Consider the following 23,936-nt stretch of genomic DNA (forward strand, 5'->3'; position numbering starts at 1 on the left):
TTGTTGTGAGCAATGAAGACCCTCTACTCATGAGTGAAAAAGTTCAATCACTTCATGAAAGGTTGGGAAATTCAACAGTGCACATCATTTCCACACTCTGTCCCCTGTCAAATGGAAAGCTTGAGGTGGCAGTGAAAATTGAAGGATGAATGAATCCCACAAAGATAAACAATCCCCAGGTGGAGAAACACAATCTGAAGGCATGGAGAGTAGGACAGGACAGTTGTCACCATGTATGTATTTTTCTACTCTAACTTCCAAAAGCAAAAAGGCTACTTAAACCAGAAATAGTAACAGGTAAGTGAGAGAAAATTAAGTTGAAACATCAAAATTTTCATTTCATTTTGACAAGACTGTGTTTAAACAATTATGATTTGGAGATGCCTGTGTTGGACTGGGGTGTACAAAGTTAAAAATCTCAACACCTGGTTATAGTCCAACAGGTTTAACTGGAAGCACACTAGCTTTCGGAGCAACGCTCCTTCATGTACCACCTGATGAAGGAGCATCACTCCAAAAGCTAGTGTGCTTCCAGTTAAACCTGTTGGACTATAGCCTAGTGTTGTGTGATTTTTAACTTTAACTTTAACTTTAAACAATTTGAGTATTAGGAAGCCAGTCAGTGCAAACATTCAATGCTCTCCTCAAAAGCCAGTCCAAGTAGCAACTTGGGATTTGTATGGAGCAGTTGTCACCCTAATTGAACATGGTGAGTGTGAATGACGAGCTATGCTGTTGCAACTGCAGGTACATCCACCCAACTGCAGAGGGCAGATCAGGAAGAGGAAATCGCACCATTGACACTGAACACCGCTCATTGATTGGACCCAGAGGCTCATTGAGAAACAACTGAGAGCTCAATAATATATGACCGGAAAGTTACAGACTGGCAAAATAACGTCCTCCAGATGAACCACCAACAACAATATGCAAACATACTTTCTAAGAGACTAATGCAATTTTATAATTCCAGTATCGTGCATATGCAGACACTGATGGCAATAATGACCTACTAGGGCCTAAGAACAGAGTAACTGTTGGGTTACTAAAAATATACATGATCCATGTCATTATTCTTGTATCAAAAGGAGGGTATTTGGATTGAAATGCAAATGTAGACAAATGTCAGTCCTCGTCTGCCGTAATCATGTAAAGCCTACGTGTAGGTACATACCCCGTAGCCAGTCAATGTCAAACTTCACCTCAGGTAAAGTTCTCATGTTGAACACGCCCTCCCTCTCTCTGCTGTGTTATGGACTCTGGCAGTCAGGAATTTCTAGGAAGGAGAGCAAGAGTCACTTTAATGTCTAAGTATGTCAAGGAAAACTATTTCAACAGACACGAAAAGATTCTCATTACCACACCATGTATAGTTGTGGAAATGTTTAGGAGTTGTAAATTTCTTAGATTAAAAATAAAGTTTCTGTACATAAATGCATCTTGACATCTATCTTCCTTTTAGAAAGGAGGATGTGATTATATCCTCTATATCTGGATGATTCAGTGTATTAATTGTTTGTTTGTGAATCTTCTATTCCAGCTGGTCGCTTGTACAAAATTACTGCTTCAGGAAATTTTTATATGAAGATATAAATAATAGCTATTACCTATTCAGGCAGATGTTGAAGTTTTCATGCAGTGACATGTAAATGTGTGAGAGATGTAGTCTGGTCTGTGCAACATATGGATAGCACAGCACAACACAACTTCAGTTTGTGATGTCACTGGATTCATTTTATAGAGAATAAATGTTTCAATTACTGGGAATATACTTTAAATATCCTGTACTGTTGATGCATGCATTGGTTTCTTTGAATTTTTGATGCATCGTTTTAATGTGGCAAAATTGATACTTATAAAAATATGACACACTCCCTTGGATAAAGGGAATGCCTTTTATGGATGTTTTCAGTTTCAGACTAGTAGTCTTGTTGTCACTTAATGACTAAATGTGGCTGACTTTTCTCTTTGCTAACCATGAGTTTTATAATTAATGAGTCACAATGGCATTTTGACTAACAGTTACATGCTGTACACCATATGATCTGGCAATAATGTTTATGTAAATTTTATTGCTTTAAATTTGCATTTATTCATTGCCTACAGACTCTAGACTTCATGTTTTTCTTTACAAAGTAGTACTGAAGGCACAGTAGGAGTAACGAGAGCATTCTATTTTTATTGCTGATCGCTCTGAAATCTAGCTTAACTCCTTTTTGAGCTACTGACTCTTTGCAGTTGCTGAAGGCTTCAGCTAATGTCATTGACTACAGCGAAAGACTTGAGATAAAATCAATGTATGCTGTGGGCAAACACTGTCTTCAATATGGGACTTTGGAATATTTGGGATTTATGGGACGTGGAAATTATGTATATGATGGTACTTGGAATGTGACTCAAGTCCATATTAAATTAGCTTTAAGTATTCCACCAGTCCATATTTATACCAGATGTTTCTTTTTGTGGTAATTACATTCCATTTAAGTAATGGAAATTGTGCTTGTTCAAGGACCATGGGTTGAATTTTGACCCTATATATTCAATATAAACAATACACTTCAACACTGATCCAACATTTAACCTGCAGGATTGTGTACCATCTGCCTACAGAAGACCTAAGATGATCAGGGCCCTATTATTCACTTGATCCTGAAGGCAAAAACTGCTGTGGGTTTTTCTGCGAAACACAACCAATTTTGTGGTTGGTCTGAAGGCAGACGAAAATCATTACATTGGCCCAAAACTTTCCATTTGAGACCAAGACTAACTCTGAGACGTGCCAGGAATGTCACAACTGGAAATCTGTTGATGTAGTTTCCCACTCCCTGTTCCAAATTACAATGTTCCCAAATGCAGTGATATGGAAAAATTGAATAATTGCTTTGCCATGTGGCGCATTTGGTTTACTGACTCAATTTCCAGGCTCAGAGACTGGCACAGCATTTGATTAAATGCCGCTATATCCTTTTGTGTTGTGGTTAAAACTTCACCGATCAATCTACAGAGCCAAAGTAATAGCAAACCACCAATTCAGTCATCTTTTCAAATGTATTTTTGGGTATTCCTTATTTACATCACATCTTATGTCATTTGATGACCCAAAGGGAATCACAGTGGTGTGTCAGAGGGTCTGAATGATTTAGGCTGGTATTCTTGAAGTAAGGAAATATTCTCTTAAAGACCTTTTGGAAAACTGAATCCCCTTCTGAATATGTTGGACTCTGTGTATGCAAAGTTCCAACCTGCTCTGTCCAAAAATCACAATTGTAGACGTTTCTCATCTATGTCATTGCATTGATATCAACAAAGGGACATAAGATCTCCTCCCTCTCCCTCTCCCTCTCCTCCCTCTCCCTCTCCCTCTCCTCCCTCTCCCTCTCCTCCCTCTCCCTCTCCTCCCTCTCCCTCTCCTCCCTCTCCCTCTCCTCCCTCTCCCTCTCCTCCCTCTCCCTCTCCTCCCTCTCCCTCTCCTCCCTCTCCCTCTCCTCCCTCTCCCTCTCCTCCCTCTCCCTCTCCTCCCTCTCCCTCTCCTCCCTCTCCCTCTCCTCCCTCTCCCTCTCCTCCCTCTCCCTCTCCTCCCTCTCCCTCTCCTCCCTCTCCCTCTCCTCCCTCTCCCTCTCCTCCCTCTCCCTCTCCTCCCTCTCCCTCTCCTCCCTCTCCCTCTCCTCCCTCTCCCTCTCCTCCCTCTCCCTCTCCTCCCTCTCCCTCTCCTCCCTCTCCCTCTCCTCCCTCTCCCTCTCCTCCCTCTCCCTCTCCTCCCTCTCCCTCTCCTCCCTCTCCCTCTCCTCCCTCTCCCTCTCCTCCCTCTCCCTCTCCTCCCTCTCCCTCTCCTCCCTCTCCCTCTCCTCCCTCTCCCTCTCCTCCCTCTCCCTCTCCTCCCTCTCCCTCTCCTCCCTCTCCCTCTCCTCCCTCTCCCTCTCCTCCCTCTCCCTCTCCTCCCTCTCCCTCTCCTCCCTCTCCCTCTCCTCCCTCTCCCTCTCCTCCCTCTCCCTCTCCTCCCTCTCCCTCTCCTCCCTCTCCCTCTCCTCCCTCTCCCTCTCCTCCCTCTCCCTCTCCTCCCTCTCCCTCTCCTCCCTCTCCCTCTCCTCCCTCTCCCTCTCCTCCCTCTCCCTCTCCTCCCTCTCCCTCTCCTCCCTCTCCCTCTCCTCCCTCTCCCTCTCCTCCCTCTCCCTCTCCTCCCTCTCCCTCTCCTCCCTCTCCCTCTCCTCCCTCTCCCTCTCCTCCCTCTCCCTCTCCTCCCTCTCCCTCTCCTCCCTCTCCCTCTCCTCCCTCTCCCTCTCCTCCCTCTCCCATTTTTACATTCTTACTCCTCATAGGACATAATTGAGGTTTAAATCTTTTTTTTTTGCAGGCTGAGCTATCTGCTGTTAAGATGTCTATAATCTTAATTGTGGCTGTCTTTTGAGTATTAAGGCCAATTGGGGAAAATGCACTAAGGACGCCAACATCTGTGCACTGTTAATTTTGCTCATGAAAGATGAGGGCAGTTAACTTTTTTGAATTAGACAAACAAAATCAAATTGCTTCATGTCAAAAGTTCTGCAAGGTCAATGTTGTCATGAAAATATCTGGCTTTTTTTTTAATGAAGACTACCCTGGTCATGGAGAAAGCCAAGATAATGCAACTGGATCAACATGAGCTGTTATTTATCAACACTTAGTAGTTGCTTTCAGAAAACAGTACCTTTTTAACTCTGAACTCTTTCGCTTTTCCTTCATTTATTTCCAAATAAGACCTTTTGGAGATCTCCCAGTTTCTGTACAGTTGTATGGATAAATAATTCTGCAAAAGTGGTTTGAGCACTACTGGATGGTATATCAGCATGATTGCCAGCTTCATAGAAGAAAGCATGTGCTTCCTAAAGAATACAGATTATTTAATTTCAGACAGTGGAGTGATCCCATCTGCATTAGCATTATTGTATGGTGGGGTATTCAGTAGAAGAACGAGGCAGTCAATTCTGTCACTTTTTTTTTTCTTCACCAAATCCAACCTTGTGATCCATTAATTTAATTTATTCATGCATCGTGTATCAGTGCTGTAAAATTACTGAATTCACTGCACAGAAATAGGCTATTCATCCTCCTGCATTTCTCCCAAAAGGGCCAATTAATTTGATTTAAACCAATTTTTCTGCTTGTTTCCATTTTTATTTGTGATTTTACATCTTTGTTTTCAAGTAGCTTTCTCTTTGTTTCTTGAGGGCTATTCAAAAAAAATTTGAACTAGAGAACTGTGCTTTTGTAAATGGGTTGCTTTGGTTACACCATTCAGGCTCTACAAGTTTTTGACATTGGAATTCAGGTTCCTAAAAGTCAGTGAGGAGGAGGAAGGTGGGGACTGTACACTTTTTTTTGTTTTGGATTATATCTGACTGCAGGCTAAGTTAGTACTGTGCTTCATGTAGACTAGTTAGTGAGCCATATCCACACTGTTAATGTTTTTAGTTTAGACCATAAACCTGGTCTATGTATAATTATATTCTCCCTAAAATATGCACACATTTCAATAATTTGCGTAATTTTGATCTATGCTTTTAACATCTGTAAGCAATAGCTGTGGCTGTCTCATGGAGATGTAATTTGCAAGGACCTGTGTACATGCACACCAATGCCCTTCAGAGGAGTTGCGAATGGTGCTGAATATCGTGCAATCAGCCAACATCCCCACTTCTGACCTTTTTTATCATTTGAAGAAGTTGAAGATAGTTGGGCCTCAGATGCTAACCTGAAGATCTCCTGCAGAGATGACTGAGCTCCAGCAATCGTAACCATGTGCTAGGTATGACTCCAACGAGTGGAGTATTTGATCCCATTGATTCCAGCTTTGCTATTGTTGCTTGATGCCAAACTCTGGTGAATATGGCACAGACATCAGGGGCTAGAATTTTCCCCCTCCCCTCATGTGCCTAGCTTTGTTCCTAAAACTAAGATGAGTATCTCCTGTAGGACTGTTTGGCTTAGAAAACTATCCTGGACACGTTTCAAGATTTCTGTCTCCTCTAAGTCAGTCATAGAGATGTACAGCATGGAAACAGACTCTTCTGTCCAACTTGTCCATGCCAACCAGATATCCTAAATTAATCTAGTCCTATTTGCCTGCACTCTGTCCCCAAGTTAATACCTGAGGTACAGGTTGGGGGTGGAGAGGAATTGAAATCCCCTTATATTATTACTCCTCCTCCTATTAGCTTTACACTTCCCTGATTATTGCCTACAGGTGTCTTTCTATCTTTCCAGTTTGTGTGTGTGCTGGCCCTTTTAAATCTTTTAAACAAAAATTTAAAAATTCTACCTATTTGGCATCATTTTGAGGATTCATCTCTCCTTTTACTGGAGTAATTGATTATTCTTTGATTAATCATTGTGACCCCCAACTCCTCTCTTCCACCCTGCCCATGCCCACCTGAGTGAGCTACCAGTCCTATCTCTCCCTCAACCGTGTCTCTGAGATAACAATGAAATTCTATCCTCATAGGCTAATCAATTCTGTCAACTCATCTGCCTTACTTGCAGGACTGTTGGCATTAAAATAAATGCCATCGGCCTTGCTATTCTCCCTCTGCTTCAACTTGACTATATTTAGATTGCTTTCGAGACTGACTTGGTCATTCACCCATTCTTGTCTGTGCATGATAACCCATTGCACCTCCACTCTGTATCCACCACCCACTCATCTGCTAAATTAACTTAGTTAGTGTGGCTGGTGGAGTCTAACTTTCCCACAAGGATCTTGGTCCCATTCTGGTTTGTGTACAAACTGTCAGACCTGTACAGGTCCCACTTTCCCCAGAACTGAATCCAGTGATCCCGGAATCTAAAACCCTGCCTTTTGCTGCAACTCTTCAACTATGCATTCATTTGTTATAACCACCTATTCCTCTCCTGACGAGCAGGTGGCACTGGGAGTAATCCAGAGGTTACTTTTGAGGTCCTGTTTTTTAATCTGCTACCAACCTCCCTAAATTCTTGTGACAACCCATCCCTTATATTGTTGGTCCCAATATGAACCACGATCTGACTTTTCACCCACCCTGTTCAGAATGCCCTGCAGCTGCTTAGTGACATACCTGACCCTGTCTCTAGGAAAGCAACATACCATCCTGAAGTCATGCCTGGAGCTGCAGAAATGCCTGTCTGTACCCTTCACTATTAAATCTCCCCCATCAGTTTTCTCCCTCTGTTTTCTACTCCCGAACTCTCCAGAGAGCCATCACGTTCATGTTCCGAAGCGCCCAAATCTGTTCTGGAGCTTTCCTGACTCTCTACCTGCCAGGCTTATTCTTACCGGTCACCCATTCCTTCTGACTGCATTTCCTTTAAGATGGAGGGTGATTGCACCAATATCTAGATTCGAAATGCACCATGAAGATACAAACATTGATATAAACATTATCCTTCAATCCCCACAAACATATTATAATTGGGGTATGTGCAAAGTATGAAAGAACTGAAGTCAATGGGTGAATTAGTCAAGTATCTTGTTGATGTTAAATTACTCAAGTTTTGCAAAATGATTGCAGATTCTAGCTCCCTCACTTTTATCTATTTATTTGTTACTAAACTCCTCTTTGAAGTGACTCCTGCTTAATTCATAAACATTAATGTCAGTTCCTCATGAGAAGGGCAGTGTTCATGCTTAGTCAGATTCTCCTGGTTTCATGCCATTTGCTTCAATAAACCAGTTTTTATGTAGGGGCATGAACAAAGCTTAATTGTGGAATAGGCCATTGCCATTTCCATTTCATGAAGGGTGCAGCTGATCATATCTGAAAGTTAGTTATTTTGAGACCTCCGATGTGGTGATTTATTTTGGTGTCTTTTTTTTGTTCATTCAGTAGATGATATTGAGAAGGGACTTCCAGGATTTGACCCTGCAATATTGAAGGAGCTGTGATATATACTCCAAATCAAGACAGTGAGTGACTTAGTGGGAACTTGTAGCTGGTGGTATTCCCATGTAATTGCTGCGTTTGTCCTTCTAAATAGAAGTGGTTGTGGGTTTGGAAGGTACTGTCTAAGGAGACTCGGTAAATTTCTGACGTGCCGTTTGTAGATGGTACACACTGCCCTTGAGTGGTGTGAAGAAAGGAGATCTTTGGGGGCATGGTGCCAGTCGAGCAGGATGCTTTGTCTTAGATGCTTTCAGTTGTCTTGAGTGTTGTTGGAGCTGCACACGTCTGTACAGTGGAGTACTCCACAACCCTAACTTTGCCTTGAGGTGATTTTACTAAAAGCTCAAATGGAAGATTATTTAATTGCTGTATTAGCTGGATCATATATAATGGGAATAATTTATAAATTTGCCTTGTCAGATCTCTCTCTCTCTCGCAGGCTGAGTTTCCACATAGTTTATGACTCCTGGTTTGGTTTATATTTGCTGTGATACTTACGTCCTGACGTATTTGCCCATTTAAATTTCCCATGTGTAGTGTGACTGCTACTTTTTTTTTCCCCCTGTAAGTATACCTTAAATCCAACTGAGAGAAATCCTCAGAAGAAATTGACATGCCCACTGCACACAAGCTGTACATGTTAGCTTCAAAAGATATGTTGCAGTTAATATCAGTATAACTTTTAAGAAAAATGCTGCTTATATTATCAATTGACTTTTACAGTATAAAGATCTAAGGTTCCTTGAATATGACATTGATAAAATACTGCTACTTGTAACCAAACAACTTTAATGTGAGCCCAGACATGGATGTGCTTGTGAATGTAGTATTTGTACATTTCAGTGAGTTCAATAAACGTCAGTTAGATCTTTTGATCTTTCTTTCTACCCAGTTCCTAGTTTATTACCTTAGGCATTTGGATAGCAGATCGAGAGCCTGCTTGGAAGCACATCCTAAAATATCTGTCTACTGTCAGGACTGGCCCTAAACCCCTGTTTGTGCCTGGAAAAGCTTATTCCCTAAGGACGTTATTGATGATCAAAACTTTAGAAGCATTGTAAACTGAGGCCAGTGCAGAATTTCACAAAATGGTCAAGTTGCAGTGAACAGATGAAGTTCAATGTGGAAATATTTTGGCACAAAGAACATGAAGAGATTGTACAGCATAAAGTGAGTATTTTTAAGTGATAAGCAGGAATACAGAGACATGTGTGTATTTAAATAAGTCATTATAGATGGCAGAAATTGTGGAGAGTTGTTAAAACATCTAATATTTTAGACTTCATTAATAGAGGCATAAACTATAAAAGCAGCAAAGTTATGCTGAACTTAAGACACTGGTTTGACCTTAGCTGGAGTATGAAGTACATTTCTGGCTGCCACACAGAAAGGATGAGATTGCTTTGGATTGAGAATGGTCCCACTGATAAGAACCTTTGTTATGAAGGGAAAGTTGAAGGAGTTGACAGTGTTTTCCTTTTTAGCGGAGAAGGCTTAGGGGAGATTTAGTTGACATTTGTAAAATTGAGAGATCTGGGCAGAGTCGATATGGTGAAACTGTTCCTGCTTGTAAAAGGATCGGGTTTCATCAGACAGATTGTGTGTTGCTGTAGAAGCAAATGCAAGTTAAGAACCAATTTGCCCATACAGTAATTAATGAGTCCTGAGGAAGGGTCCTGCCCAAAACATTGACTCTCCTCCTCTTCTGATGCTGCTTGACCTGCTGTGCTTTTTCCAGCTCCACGTTTTCTCAACTCTTGACTTTTTAGCATTTGCAGACCTCACTATATCTGTGAATTGATTGTGTTTGGAATGCCCTGCGTGGAAATGTGATGGAGGTACATTCAACTGAGGCATTCAAAACGGCATTGTCATTCGTTAAAATCCTCAAGTGCAGAGTGATAAAGAAAAACCAACACTTTAGCACCAAGTCAAATGCTCAAAACAGCTGATGCAGACATGATGGGTTAATTAGCTGCTTTCTCAACAGCAACTATTCTGTGGCTTTGTGATTAAAATTTTTTACCTATTCTGGGAAAACAAATTGTTCCATAATTTGCTAAGTGATAATGGATGCTAACAGAGTTTGTTAATTATGTGAAAGTAATACCCAACTTCAAGTAAAGAGAATGAGCCGGTATATGTGGAAATTCAAAACTTGTCCAAAATGTTGGTCTCTGCTCTCCGATTTGTTTTGCTGTCTGTCTGCTTTGCAGTTCAAATATTTCAAATAGCTTGAAGTTGCTTCATTAGTGTTGGATGTGCACTAAATTCACCAGAGAAGGTTAAGTCTAATGGGTTGAAAATATTCTTTTAATGATGTCTGAGCCTTAAACACTGCCAGTCAACTTTGGCACAGAAATGAACTAATTACAGGTCTCATTCCTTTAAATATAATTTTTTGAATACTTTTGAAAATATCACATTTGAAGTTCTTTTATTTTTAAGTTTGAATTGAGAGAAAATAAAACAATTTCTGTCCCTTTCTGCTGTGGTTTATTTGACTTTGAATTCACCCACTCTAATTTCCTTCTCCGTTTTTGTACTGCTAATTTCACAATTGTTCAGCCTGATTAAGGAGATGCAAATAAACACTCTCTCCAGGTGCCCAGTTTCCTTGATGCAATATTGAGCTTGTTTCTTAAATCAATTTGCACAAAGGATTGTGGCAATTAAAAGGGAAAGGCTGACAAATAGCAGACATTGAAATGCACACTCAAATTGTGGCTCTCTGTATCGTTGATTCTATAGTGTCATTATTCATGTGTAAGCCCTGATCTAGACGTGTATGTCATGTAAATGAATATTGAGGTCAAACATTAGTACAGATGTCTTTCTTAATACAGTTGCTCATGTCTGGATTCCCGAATAACAACATTTAATAGCTGATGCATTAGTCAATGATATCATTTATGGCCTGAGGTTTGCATGGAGAAATAGATGGCTCAAAATTTAAAACATTGTGACCAATGGAAAGAGATGTGATTTCATCAATCATACTTTTAAGAAATCAGTAGAGCTAGCAAGTACTACTCTTTTAAAATACACTTTTCATCTGACTTTTAAGAACTAATTATCTCCTTTTTCACCATGTATGACCAATTTAACTAAAGCAATCATAGTTCAATCAGTTGAAACCATAGATTAGTAAGATATTTACAAACAAGCATAAACATGCTTATTGACTTTGTTTGTAATGATGTGGGGATTTCTCCTCTGGCTTGATGTTTTCCGTCTATATTGAGACATTTTCATGTTTGGGTACTTTTCTTCTTGCAGGACTGATTTCAGGACGGGTTGTGAAAGTCCCATTGGGCCCTCTGTACCGTATTGTTGGAACTTCAGTCACCATTCCCTGTAACGTCAGTGATTATCAAGGGCCGGCTGAACAGAACTTTGACTGGTCTGTGACCCATGCAAACAAGCACTTTAGGATTGTCAGCACGTTGGAACCTGAATTTTCAGATGCTGAATACAAGGAGAAAATCCAGAAGAAAGAAATTTGGGTGGAGAGAGTTAATGACTACTCTGCTGAGCTGCACTTCAAAAGCGTTAAATTTGAGGATGATGGGAGATATCAGTGCCAGACACCTAGCACAGATGAAAATAGTTCTGGAAATTATGATGACAGTGTGTTCTTGCAGGGTAGGTTTTACAAAGGATATATTAACTGCTATTTTAATCCATTTCCGGTGGATGCATGGGTTACAAGTTGGTTGCATTTGTATTTACACTCACTATATTGAGGCAAAATATTAATTTTTCACATTTTTCTTTCTGTACCCCTTAAATTTTCTGCTGGATAATGGGTTATAATTCTGGCAGCTGACTGCTAATTCCGCCAAGTTCCAAGTCTCAACCAAAAGCAAGAGTAGGATGTTCAACTATGGAAGTATTGTTTATTATTATTCCAGTTTATTCAGAACATAGCTTTTTATTTGTACATGTGCAAATGCATATTGCCTTTTTGGCTGTTCCTGGTTACTGATCAGAAAAAGGAAATCCTTGGCCTCTATTCTTCCCCCTCCACCTTACCCCCTCAAGAAGGGTTCCATTGCTAATTGTTATTCTGAAGTTGACCCCCTCTTGAAAGTATCTGTAAATGTTGTGATTTTACATTTTGTCTCCACACCTGCACAAATTTATGGGTTGCCTTGGCATACTGGTCTATGTTCAATCAATTGCAGAGTAGCAAATATGTTGAGATTTAATTCTGGACAGTATTATTGGTGTCCTTTTAATCAAAATAGCAATTGGTGGAAGCTGCAAAGAATCCAATAACAAGAGTTCAAATGCAGATTTTGTGATTTGAGTAGTGATAGGGACTTGACCAATGTTGTCCAGGGAAATTAACTTTCTTTTCAATAGGCTGTAGTCTGGACAAGGGAGAGTAGTTGATGTATTATGTTGTCCCGTTTTAAAGAATGATTTTGATAGGGAGAGCCTCCTTCAGAAAGTATTGGTTGAGTTGGGGGTTTCATGTTATAACTAGATGAATCATTAAGTATTTGTGTCTTGTAATGTTGTTTCACAGTTACTGACACTGTGCTTTGTTGTTACTTGTCAGTTTGAAAATGCTAAACAATCTATCTGATATCCTTGTAAAGATCTTGGGAAGCTGCCATTTCCCATAATGAGTTTCACTGTGTAGAATGGTTCTTTGTAAATGAGTTCAGAAACATAAAATCAATGAAGTTTGAAAGAGCTCATAGAGTCTTGGTGTTCCAGTCTCTACATTGCAGGGTACAAATTACAAAAATAGAGGTAGTGTTCAACTTGCATGGATCTTTGGTTTGGCTTCAAGTCAAATATTCTGGTCTGTGTTTTGGGTATCTTCTTTCAAGAAAGCAGGCTTGACCAGAGAAAATAGAGGGTTTCACTAGGATGACAGTGGCATTTTTCAGAGATATTATAGGTGGGAAATGGTTGGGAGAAATCAGAAAGACCAGTTTCAACTGCCATCCAGTTGGTTACGAGAAAGTGTAAATTTAAAGAGCACTGTCAAAAAGCAAACTTAAAAATGTCTTAAGTTGATGAAACTGGAATGTTTTGTCATATACTCAATGAAATCTAGCATATAATTGAATCACTTCAAAGAGCGTATTGCTTCAAAGTGTTCTATCTATCACTTCATTAAAGTTCAAATGATAAAGAAATTCCATTTTCCTTTACTGCAACATTCATATTATGTTGAGCCAACAAATTTCCGAACTACTGGGGTTGGAAGGGGGAAAGAGAACTGAAAATAGTATCGAAATAAGGCATTGTTATTGTAAGAGTTAAAGTAAAGCTCTTGGCTCTACTTTGACTATTCTTTTCAAGTATCTTCTTAGTCTGGTTTTGTTAGTAAATCCTGATGCATTTTTCTTCAAACAGTGATCCCAGATGGACTGAGTGTATCACCTAGAAAGTCCCGAAGCACAGTGCCTGTAACTTACTTAGAAGGGAAACCATTGGAACTTCAGTGTGTCGCAAGGACAACTTCATCTGTTTCCACTCACCTCTCTGTCACGTGGCAGTTAAAAGGAAACAGCAATAAGAGTGAGAATCTTCTGTCATTCACTAAAGACAGTTGGATTCAGCCTGGCGATTTGTACAAGGAAAGGTATCTGAATGGAGATATTAGAATGGGATTTGAAACAAATGGTCTCTTCAAATTAATCATAACCAGTTTGCGACCTGAGGATGAGGGTGTTTACTCTTGCGTGGCAGCAGAATGGGTCAAAGAAGATGGCTCCAACTGGAAACTGATTCAAGAAAAAACTACAGACATTGCAGTGATTGAAGTGCAGCAGTTGGGTATGTTATTCTCAAAGTAATCCCAAAATTTGGAATTGATTAAATCATCGTGCAAACATTATTGAATGATCGATCCCTCCTCCTTCCCTTGGGTTAAGGGTGGTTTGGATGGAGTCACCTAGTGTTAGTGTGATTTAAATAGTGTTCACATTGAATGTTTCATAAACATTGCCATTTAATTGATTCTTGTCTTTGGCAGCTTCAAAAGTTAATTTTTACATTGAGTATAAAATTAAGCTAATGGGTTCCCTCCATGTTGACATGGCTTAAACTCTTATTCATCATCCCTAATGGGGGAGGCAGTGATGTCTTGGTAAACTTCATCTCCTTGGAATCAGGATTACTAGCCCAATGTTCTGGGGCCACACATTCAAATCCAATCATGGCAGGTTGGTTGAAATTTGAATTCATTAATCTGGAATAACAAGTAGATACCGTGTGACCACTGTCAATTTTTTTTTTTAAAAGTCTAATTGGCTGTTGTCCTTCAGGAAGGAAAATCTGCCAACCTTGCCTGACTTGGCCTCCATGTGACTCCATACAGCTATGTGGTTGATTTTTTTTTTTAAACTGCCTTCTGGGCAATGAGGGATGGGCAATACATGATGTAATCTTAAAAAATCACATGCTTACACCTTTACATCCAGTTGTAGGCAAAGGGAATAAAACATCCATGTATGGGGTCAAAAACCAGTTTGTTTTTTGTTGTGCATATATAAATTAAAAAAAAATAATTAGCAGAATGTAGTGTTATGTAGAAAGATGTTTAAAATGTAAAGTGTGAAATGTAACGTCGATTATAAAATTTTAAGCAGTTTTATACAGAGGCATGTTAAGGAAGTGTAAGGGTCTGGTAATCTTTGCATGGGATACTATCAGATATGACACAAGATAAATATTAATTCATTGACTTGAGAGCTGTTTTAAAATTGTTGTTTAGAACTTGCAAGCGTTGGAAGGGCATGATTCTTTTACTCTTTGCCTTGCATATATGAAACAACAAGACTGAAAGAATTAAGTCGACGAGCAAGAAAAATAGTTTGGGGGTTAAAATAGTAGAAATCACTACTGGAGTTGGAGAGGATGGCTTAAAAATTCCTCATTGGTTAGCAATTACCTTGCAGCAACTCATGTTGATATTTAGATTTCAATAGGTGGTGAAAGGAGCGAAGGGTGTGAGAACACAGGAAGCATGCAGAATCAAATGGTCATGTGAAGAATGAGTACCATTACACAATGTAAACAAATTATTCAACCAACAAGACAATTAGTTTTTTGACCATAATAATTTGGGTCACCCAGCTCAATGGTCCATCTTAGGACAGGTGGCAAAGTTCCAACTTCAACCATTAGCAGAATACTCCTTTCGAGAAGGCTTACTGAAGAGTATATGGCGACAGTGGTTAGCACTGCTGCCTCTCAGTGGCAGGGATCTGGGTTCAGTTCCACCCTTAAGTGACTCTGTGTGGAGTTTGTACGTTCTCCCCGTGTCTGCATGCTCCAGTTTTCAGGTGCAGTCCAAAGATATGTAGGTTAGATGACTGGTTAGTGTCCAGGGATGTGCAAGCTAGATGGATTAGCCATGGGAAATGTAAGGTTATAGGGAGAGGGCTGAGGATGGGTCTGGGTGGGATGGTCTTTGGAGGGTTGATGTGAATGTGATGGCTGAATGACTTGCCCACCCAGTAGGGATTCTGATATTTTATGATTTAAATAGTACAATGTTGCTTGTTTATTACAGCCCAGACATTAAATGTCTCTGCGATCGGCCAGAAACTCACCTTGAATAAAGGTGATGAAATTGATCTCATCTGCAACGTAACAGGAGTTGAAGACACACTGACAGTTGAAGTTTCCTGGTATTTCAGCGCATCTGCAGCAATGCATCCTCCAAGTGATAAGGTCCTAGTGAGCTTTAACCGGGCAGCAGTGGTGAGCGGTACTGATTTTGTCACATTGACCAAGATTAGTAGCAGTGAGTACCGACTGAGAGTGCAACAAATTGATGAAACAGACAGTGGATATTACTACTGTACAGCCTCGGTCTGGGTGCCATATACCAGTGAGAGCTGGCACCAAGCAGCAGAGGGAACATCCCGTCCAATTGGTGTCGATGTTGATATTTTAGGTAATTTAATTCTTCAGTATTTTACAAGTGCTAGAGTACTTAATTAAAGCCCATACATATGAAATTAGAACATCCATAGAGAATGTCTTGTATTCTATTTTATCTGTTTGCCTTGGCACGTATATTACATGACACAGTATTAAAGTAGACAATATTCTATTTAAGCTTTTAATACAAAGTTGTCTTTGCTGGAACTGCAGGCAATGCACTTGCCACCCATGTAGTTTTTGTCTCCTGTCATTGCTAGTTAAGCCCTAGGCACCTTCTGGAATCTAAGACCTGTGTCTATACATGACATTAGCTAAGTTTTTAATAAGTGCAACACTTTTATAATATGGTTTTTCCAAGCTTTTCATGTCAATTCAAATTCTGGGATTGTGAATTGCTTGCCAAACCCTCAATACTTGGCCACTCTGCTCGCTGGCTATCTTGTTTACCCATGCCTCCCTGTTCCCTTGTTTATCATTCCCCATAAGCAAAGAGTCTGCTGGCTAGTGACATGTCGACACTGGGAGTGGTGCAGCCAGGAAGGTTGTACCAAGGGGTGGTGAGCAAAGTAATAAGTGATCAGCCATGTGCATTGAGGTCAGTGCTTATGGGCAAAATGGGTACCGCCTCCAGTTCCATATGCCCATTGGCGTCAACGGCACTGACTTCCTGTCTCAGTGCAGCAGCAGGAGAGACAGCGTTTATGTACGGCTAACTCAAATTTACTATTGTTTTGTGACTAGTGATAGTTGTAAGTTGATTTTAAACCAGTATTGGGAAAACCATTGAGAAGTAAATGCCCTTTTGAAAAGTGGCATCTCAAACTAAAGGATGTGAGGATGGATGCGAGCCTAACAAATATGGAAAATGTTGATCTCTGACTATATCATGGAGTTCCTGACAGCATTGGAATGTTTAGAAATTGGGCTTCATGCCTAGGTCAACTCTTGCCAGAAACATGAGGAGCAAATACATACAATCGTGTCTGTGATTCTTGTTTTTAAAATCCCTGTTTTAATTGTGGGCCACAAAGAACGTGAATAATATGCCAGGGCCTACGAAGGAAGCCAGTAGCCCTGTGCTCCTTTTGAGATGGTGGATTAAATGTTTTCTTCTGTCGTCTCCACCTTCAGCCATTCACAAACACCCTTGACTCAGCTCATTTGGCTGTTTGCTGGGAGAGATTCTGAGGATCCCAGTAAAAGCCCACTTCTGCACTTGTCCCGCTTCTACCTGGTAGTGTTGCTGTGTTCAGGTAAAGCATTTTGTCCTCCATTTATTTAAATAAACCCTTGCAATCCATTTCCAAGTTGAGGCTTTTGATACCTAAACTGGCTTCAAGATAAAAATTTCCCTTCCAGGCTCACTCATTAAATCTGTAAATAAGAGGAGGAGGAGTACATTTTGCATTCTCTCAAATTTGCTTCACATTTAATATGATAAAGGCTGACTTTTGGCCTCAACTTTAATATCTACTCATTCCTAGGTTCCCGGAGAGTCCAAACATCTGTCCGTCTTCATCTGAAATATATTCAAAGATGGAACATATACATTCTTAAGGCAAGAAATTGCATAGATTTGCAATCCTTTTGAATTAAGAAATTTATTCGCATCTCCAACCCAGATGTTCACTTCCATCTTGAGACAGTACTCTTCCTCTATAGATTCCCCAACTACCAACTAGGAAATGACCTTTTTTGTATCTATCCCCTTCAGCAGCTTGACTGTTTCAAAGAGATCACCGTCATTCTTCAAAATTCTCAAATGTAGGACCAATTTAACCTAGTCATAGGATATTCCTGTTATTCCAGGAACCAACAAAGTGAATACGTGCTGGGCTACCTCCAGTGCAGTCCTGTTGTGGATGTGGAGACCAAAACTGCATGCAGTAGTCTCCAAAGGCTTATACAATTATAAAACTTTACAAGCAAGGCTTTCTTGATACAAGGCAACTGTTGTAATAAAACAGAAGCCAGCAAGCTATTTGCTTATCTAATTACTTGCTGTATCTGAGTGCCAACTTTGTAATCTTTGCATAAATACACCCGAGTCCCTGTGAATATTATTTGCAAGTTCTGCTCTTTTAACGATCTTCTGATTTTCCATTCCATCCCCATCAAAGGGAGCACTTGTTGCTCACTCATTTGAATCTAGTTATTATCTCCTCTTCCTCTTTGTTTCCACCTTGCAGTCTAGCTTTGTATTGTCAGCAAACTTTAGATTTTTTTTTGCTGTCTGTTCTGCTAAATCATCAATATAGAGTGGAAATATTTGAGGCCCTGGCACTGATCCTTGTGGCCTTACACAGTCATAGTCTGCTGACTGGAAAACTCTCCATTTTATTCCTAATCGTTGCCCGCTTAACCAATGCATTACCTTAACTCTTCCTGGCGTTGTATTGAATGCTTTTTGGAAGCTCCGATTTTACTACTGGTCCTCCTATTAGCAACCTTGCTAGTTGCATCCTGATAAATGTTCTAATAAATTTGTGAAACATGATTTCTCTGTTTTAACAATGCACTTAGAGAAAAAAAATCACCTTGGATTCCAGTAGGTTCCCAACAGTTTGAGAGTCTAACTGATCTTTGGTTCCTGGTTTTTTTTGCTCTGAGGACAGTTGCACTTGTACTACACTTTTGCCTGATCACTGCCAGTGTCTGATCATGCATTGGATCTCCAGGTTCAGGCAACATTTACATTTTGAAACTGCAGTTTCAGTGTGAATGTGTTGTAATGTTTTCTTGTGGCAGAGTTTGTTTGTTCATGGGTTAGTGTGGCCCATGTTGCACGTTTTTTGTTTTCCTCAGTTACTTTTGAAATAATTTAATTTTTCCCACAATTCTTTGCATCTTGATGGAACATTTTGAAACTCTGGCATGCAAAGAGTTCCCTTTAACAATCTGCAAACAAGTCTGGAGATTCAGACCTGGATATAAAAATGCTGTTCTAAGTGGAGTGTGCTTCTAACACAGTTTTCACACTGAACCTGTTTACTGATGATAAATTAATCCAGTGATCCAGATAATGTTCTGGGGACCCAGATTGGAATCCCACCATAGCAAATGGTGGAAATTGAATTTAGTTGAAAAAGTACTGGAATTAAGAGTCTAATGATGGCCACGAATCCATTGTTGGAAAAACCAGTTTGGTTCACTAATGTCCTTTTTTAGGGAAGGAAACCACCATCCTTGCTATAGATCTAGCCTACATGTGACTCCAGACCCACCGTAATGTGGTTGACTTTTAATTGTCTTCTGGAAATTTAAGTATCAGCAATAAATGCTGGCTTAGCCAGTGACGCCCACATCCCATGAACATATTTTTAAAAATACAACTGCAATTTGTCAACACTTTTTCAAGTAGTTACCTATATAATCACTTATTAGTGGAATGAACTGTATCATTTGAACTTTTTTTAAAGTGTATAACTCATAATCTACATTTTAATTGCTTCTGCAGATCCTACATACACTGTTCAGTTAAAATCCATCAAGGTACCTAGCTCTTCAGGGGAGTCAGCTGAGCTTGAGTGCCGGGTGTTGGACTTACAAAATGCAGATGACACAAAGCTGACTGTAGCCTGGTATGTCAGCCCAAAACAGCTGATTGGAACTTCTGAAGTGACAGTGCCTATAGCAACAATGGATCCAGATTGGACACTACAGTTGTTTGATGAATATGTTGAGCGTGCAGAAAAGGGAGAGATCATTTTTATGAAATCTGAACTACATACTTTCAAGTTTCAGATGCAGCAGGCTTTACCCTCTGATAGAGGAAAGTATTTTTGCAATGTTACTGCTCAGATTAAACAACGAGGTAACACATGGTTAAAAAAACAAGAAGTCTCTTCACTTGCCATTGATATTGACTGGAAAACCGAAGGTAAAATATTTCAACAGTTCTTTTGTAAGGTCTCCTCTGCTCTTTTTTTTTTTAGAAAGTCTGATGTTTGGCTGTGTATATAAAAGTCTTTGAAAATAGAGAGAGAAAATTAAAATTGATCAACACTTGTAAGTGCTAATGTAGACAAGATAAAACTGTTAGATGTTGCTTTCGGTTGTTAAACAGGCTAATATTGGCTGGGTCTAGTGAATTTATTCTTTTCCATGCTACCACCACCTACAGAATTTCTTGGCCTTTATTTATTTTTCATAATTGTGGGACATTGGGAGAGTGCAGTGTGGGTTACTATGGGTGGTAATTGTCAAAATTCTTTTTCCACTAAGCAGAATGTTCTGCACACTCTGGAACAATTTGTGACCAAAGTTGGTGTGTATTAGACATCAGATAAATTGTCTTTTAGATTATAACAACTGGTTTAGAATTATGAAGACCTTATCTTTTTAATTGCACTTAATAGCATTTCCTTTCTTTCATAGATCCAAGCCTAAGTATTACAGCAATAGAGGAGAAACCAGTATCCACACGAGGCAACACTTTTGAGATGATCTGTAGAGTTTCTGCAGAGCATGTTGAAGTTCCTCATTATTCTGTGGCTATAGCAATGAATGAACCAACTTTTATGGACACACAACACAGTAAAAAACTTATTTCATTGACTCGGGACTCGGTGGTCAAATTGGAGAGATGGGATGACAAGGACCGATCAGAAGATGTTGTTTTGGAAAAAGTTGGTGGTGATGAGTTCCGTTTCCGTCTGTACAGGACTCAGTTTTCCGATGAGGGATCGTATTATTGTATTGTCCAAGCTTGGGCTCCAGATACAAATGGACAGTGGTCTGAAATAGTTACAAATTCATCCAACACTGTTGTTGTCACCTTTAAAACAGCGGGTAAGTTCTGAATTTAGTTTAATCAAATTATTGACAATCCTCAGCAGATAAGTTGCTGTGTCTTTCAGATGTGGTTTAATAGAGGACTGCTGAGTATAAAACCAAAGTAGCAGTCTTTCTAACGCAGGGATGATTTGAATGTTTTACAACCTAGAAAACATACACAGGGAGTCCCTGATTTGTGAATGTCCACACTTAAAATTATACCCCTGTAATTAAAATATTCATAAAAGATCCAACATATGAACACTTCCTGTCCTTGTGAATGATTCCTTTCAAGTTATCCTGCATTGTGTTCTGATTTTGCCTTAAAATTGAAATGCAAACAGACCCAAGAATGGAACCCGTTCACACCCCAGAGACTCTGTAATCTCTTTTGCAGTCCAAATGTTACATCTGTTTTCAGAAGCCGATGTTATCTTTTGTTTTGCCTGCATTCAATTGTGGGAATTCAAGTTCCATCAGATTTGAATTTTGTTTCCAAGTTAAAAATTTTAACAGCACTGAAACTTTGAAAATGTTTTAAGTATTATAAATTAACCCCGAAGTCCTAATGAAGCTTCAATGTGACCAAAACTCGTTAAACAAATCTTTAGCACTTTAATAAAAAGGCAATGGAGGGGATGGAGATTAGATTGGAATAGTTGATTTTTGCAAATGTGTGAATTTGCTAAAAGTACAGTGCAATTTGTTTTTAAACTGTTGACCATGCATCAGTTTTATTTTTGAGCACTCAATATTTAATCTGTAAATGACTAATCTAGTTCCTGTATTATCAGCATCTTCAGTTGCTGTGGTCAAATTTTTAACCTGGATATGTTTTTGAAACACACTCTAGATTCCTGAAATAATTAACAGAAAACTATAATTATTACTACATGTGATTTGAGGTTTCTGGGTTGTCATGAGGTGGCAATGTAATTTTACCCTACACTGGTATTTTAGACGCTATATTATTTCCAGAATCTCTGCATCAGTGCACATAGTTTCAGTTGTGGCTGCCCAGTTTAGCTTTTATAGGTGAATATTCTGCCAGTGAAATTGTTGGTGGCATGTTATTTAGTACAGAATAAGGGAAATGCTGTTTTTAATCAAGTTGCAACTCCCACCACTAAAAAGATGCAGGTTTTCCTTTTTTATTCTAGAGCTGCAATACGTGTGGTTACCACAGAGTTCAAATTAATTTGTTACTGATTCAAATGTAATTGTTCGTTCTTCACCTTGTGGAGTATCTAATTCAGCCCAGTTGAGGAAATAGAAGTATTCTGAATCAGCACTAAATAGTACAGAATGTTTTAGAACATTTGACTTGGCATACCGTAACTAACCATTTGTAACATCAAGCTGTACGGACTGGAAGTTTTCAGATTGAATTAGCTATGTGCTTGGGCTTGGCTGTAAAGGTTTACACAATTCGCCCGGCTGTCCATTCCCATTCAAAAAAAAACACTGCATCAGAAAGTGTCCTTCATAAATTTGGTTGGAAATTTTTGGCCAATGAAGAAAAGACATTTTGAAAGATTAAGTTGGAGGTTAGCCTGTGGCAACCGAACTGCATGCCAGCAGAGTTCAATGCCTTCAGTGGAGGACAGGTTGGGAGAAAGTGTTTTTAAAAAGTGTTTCACTCTTTGACCTATGTTCAATGCTGCTGACCACTGGCAGTAAATGCACCCTCTTAATTTGGTTCATGGGTCATATGTAACTATGTAAACAAGTCAGAAGGTAGAGCTGGTTTCCTATTTAACAACCCCTTGGCTGCAAAAGATGCTTTTTTCTTTAGAATGTGGTGGTCCTGCTTACATTTTAATTTTTAATTAGATTAAAATGAAGGGGCCAAATTACAAGCCTTTCTTGAAAGAGGGATTTTATTGCCTCCTAATGCTCAAACTTAGATAATGACGAATGTTGTTTTGTTTTTGTGTGTTTGTTTGCGAAGTTAGATTTTTTTCAACCTGAGGCCATTTGTTTAATGGTTGACTTGCACCCTACAGCAGTGGTGACATTTTTATGGATTCTGCATTCTCAGCAAATAATTATCCTAAGTTCCTTTTAAGTACTTATCGGATGCTCCTTTGAGATTGTGACAGACTTTTGTTGGTTCATTTTCTTTTCCTTTTCCTCTTCCTCTGCTTTGCTCAAGTGGCTATTGATGTAAGACAGTTTGTATATTTGTGTCAGATCCATCATCTTTTCAGGCTGATTACTCTCCAGACAACCTTTTCATCTCTGAATTTATCATGCTAGTGTGAGCTTATAAGCAGAAGCTGAAACAGGGGGATCCTATACAAAGTATCACAGTGCTGGTCTGAGACGTGGAAGAGCTTCTATGGGACTGCTTAGAATCAATGGACTGGCCCATATTCAAAACTTAGCGGATAACCTAGACAAGTATTCCACCATTGTCACGGACTTCATTAGCAAATGCAGAAAACTGAGTGCCAAATAAATCATTCCGTGTTCTCCAATTGGAAACATTGGTTAAATTGGGAAATCCATTGTTGACTGAAGACTATAATTAAACAGGACTATGGCATTCAAATTACATGACCCAGACTTTTACAGAAAACCTAGATCTGACCTCTGCAAAGCCATCAGAGATGCCAAGAGGTAGTACCAGACCTAGTTAGAGGCCCAAACCAACCATACGTACACTGGTCTGTTGCAAGGCCTACACAACATAACTGGATACAAAATGGAGCAGAGCACAATAGAGACATCCTCCCTGATGTGCTGAAAATGCTTTCAGTTTGAACAGAAAGTCAGCGGCATGGTATCACCTGCCCAGACAGCCCCAGGTGCACCTGTTCCCTCTGTCCCCGCTGCAGACATCCGATTTGGTCTCTGATTAAACCCGAGAAAAGCTGCTGACCCAGACGGAGTCCCCAGCCATGCACTTAGAACTTGTGCAGAACTTATGGCAGTGGTACTCACTAACCTCTTCAGCCTCTCCTTGCTACAAACCAAAGACCACCATCCCAGTACCAAAGAAAACACGTTTAAAGTGCCTTAATGATTACTGTCCAGTGCTTAGAGAGGCTTGTTATAGCCCACATCAACTCCTATTCTCCCTGACTGCTTTGCTCCCCTGCAATTTGCCTACTGACATAACCGGTCCACAGTAGGTGCAGTTTTGTCGCCCTGTGCTCATCCCTGAAACATCTGGACAACAGGAATACCTATGTCAGACTCCTACTTGTGGATTACAGTTCTACCTTCAATATCATTATCCCTTCCAGACTAATCTCAAAAACCTGGGTCTCAGCTCTGCCCTCTGCAACTGGATCCTCAGCTTCCTGACCCACAGACAACAGCACCCTCCTTCACGATAATCCC

General features: G+C 39.8%; 1 protein-coding gene across 4 annotated transcripts in view; it reads left to right on the forward strand.

Moving 5' to 3' along the window:
- LOC122555180 (prostaglandin F2 receptor negative regulator-like) overlaps positions 1-23,936 on the forward strand; it is a 131,271-nt gene that overhangs the window by 92,948 nt on the left and 14,387 nt on the right. For all 4 annotated transcript variants that reach the window (XM_043700918.1, XM_043700917.1, XM_043700916.1 and 1 more), the window contains 5 exons: positions 11,175-11,540; positions 13,272-13,694; positions 15,436-15,822; positions 19,270-19,692; positions 20,190-20,603. In XM_043700918.1, coding sequence (XP_043556853.1) covers positions 11,175-11,540; positions 13,272-13,694; positions 15,436-15,822; positions 19,270-19,692; positions 20,190-20,603 — 2,013 coding nt within the window. The remainder of the gene's footprint in view (positions 1-11,174; positions 11,541-13,271; positions 13,695-15,435; positions 15,823-19,269; positions 19,693-20,189; positions 20,604-23,936) is intronic.

This window comes from Chiloscyllium plagiosum, chromosome 12 (genome assembly GCF_004010195.1).
Source record: "Chiloscyllium plagiosum isolate BGI_BamShark_2017 chromosome 12, ASM401019v2, whole genome shotgun sequence".
Lineage (NCBI taxonomy): Eukaryota > Metazoa > Chordata > Chondrichthyes > Orectolobiformes > Hemiscylliidae > Chiloscyllium > Chiloscyllium plagiosum.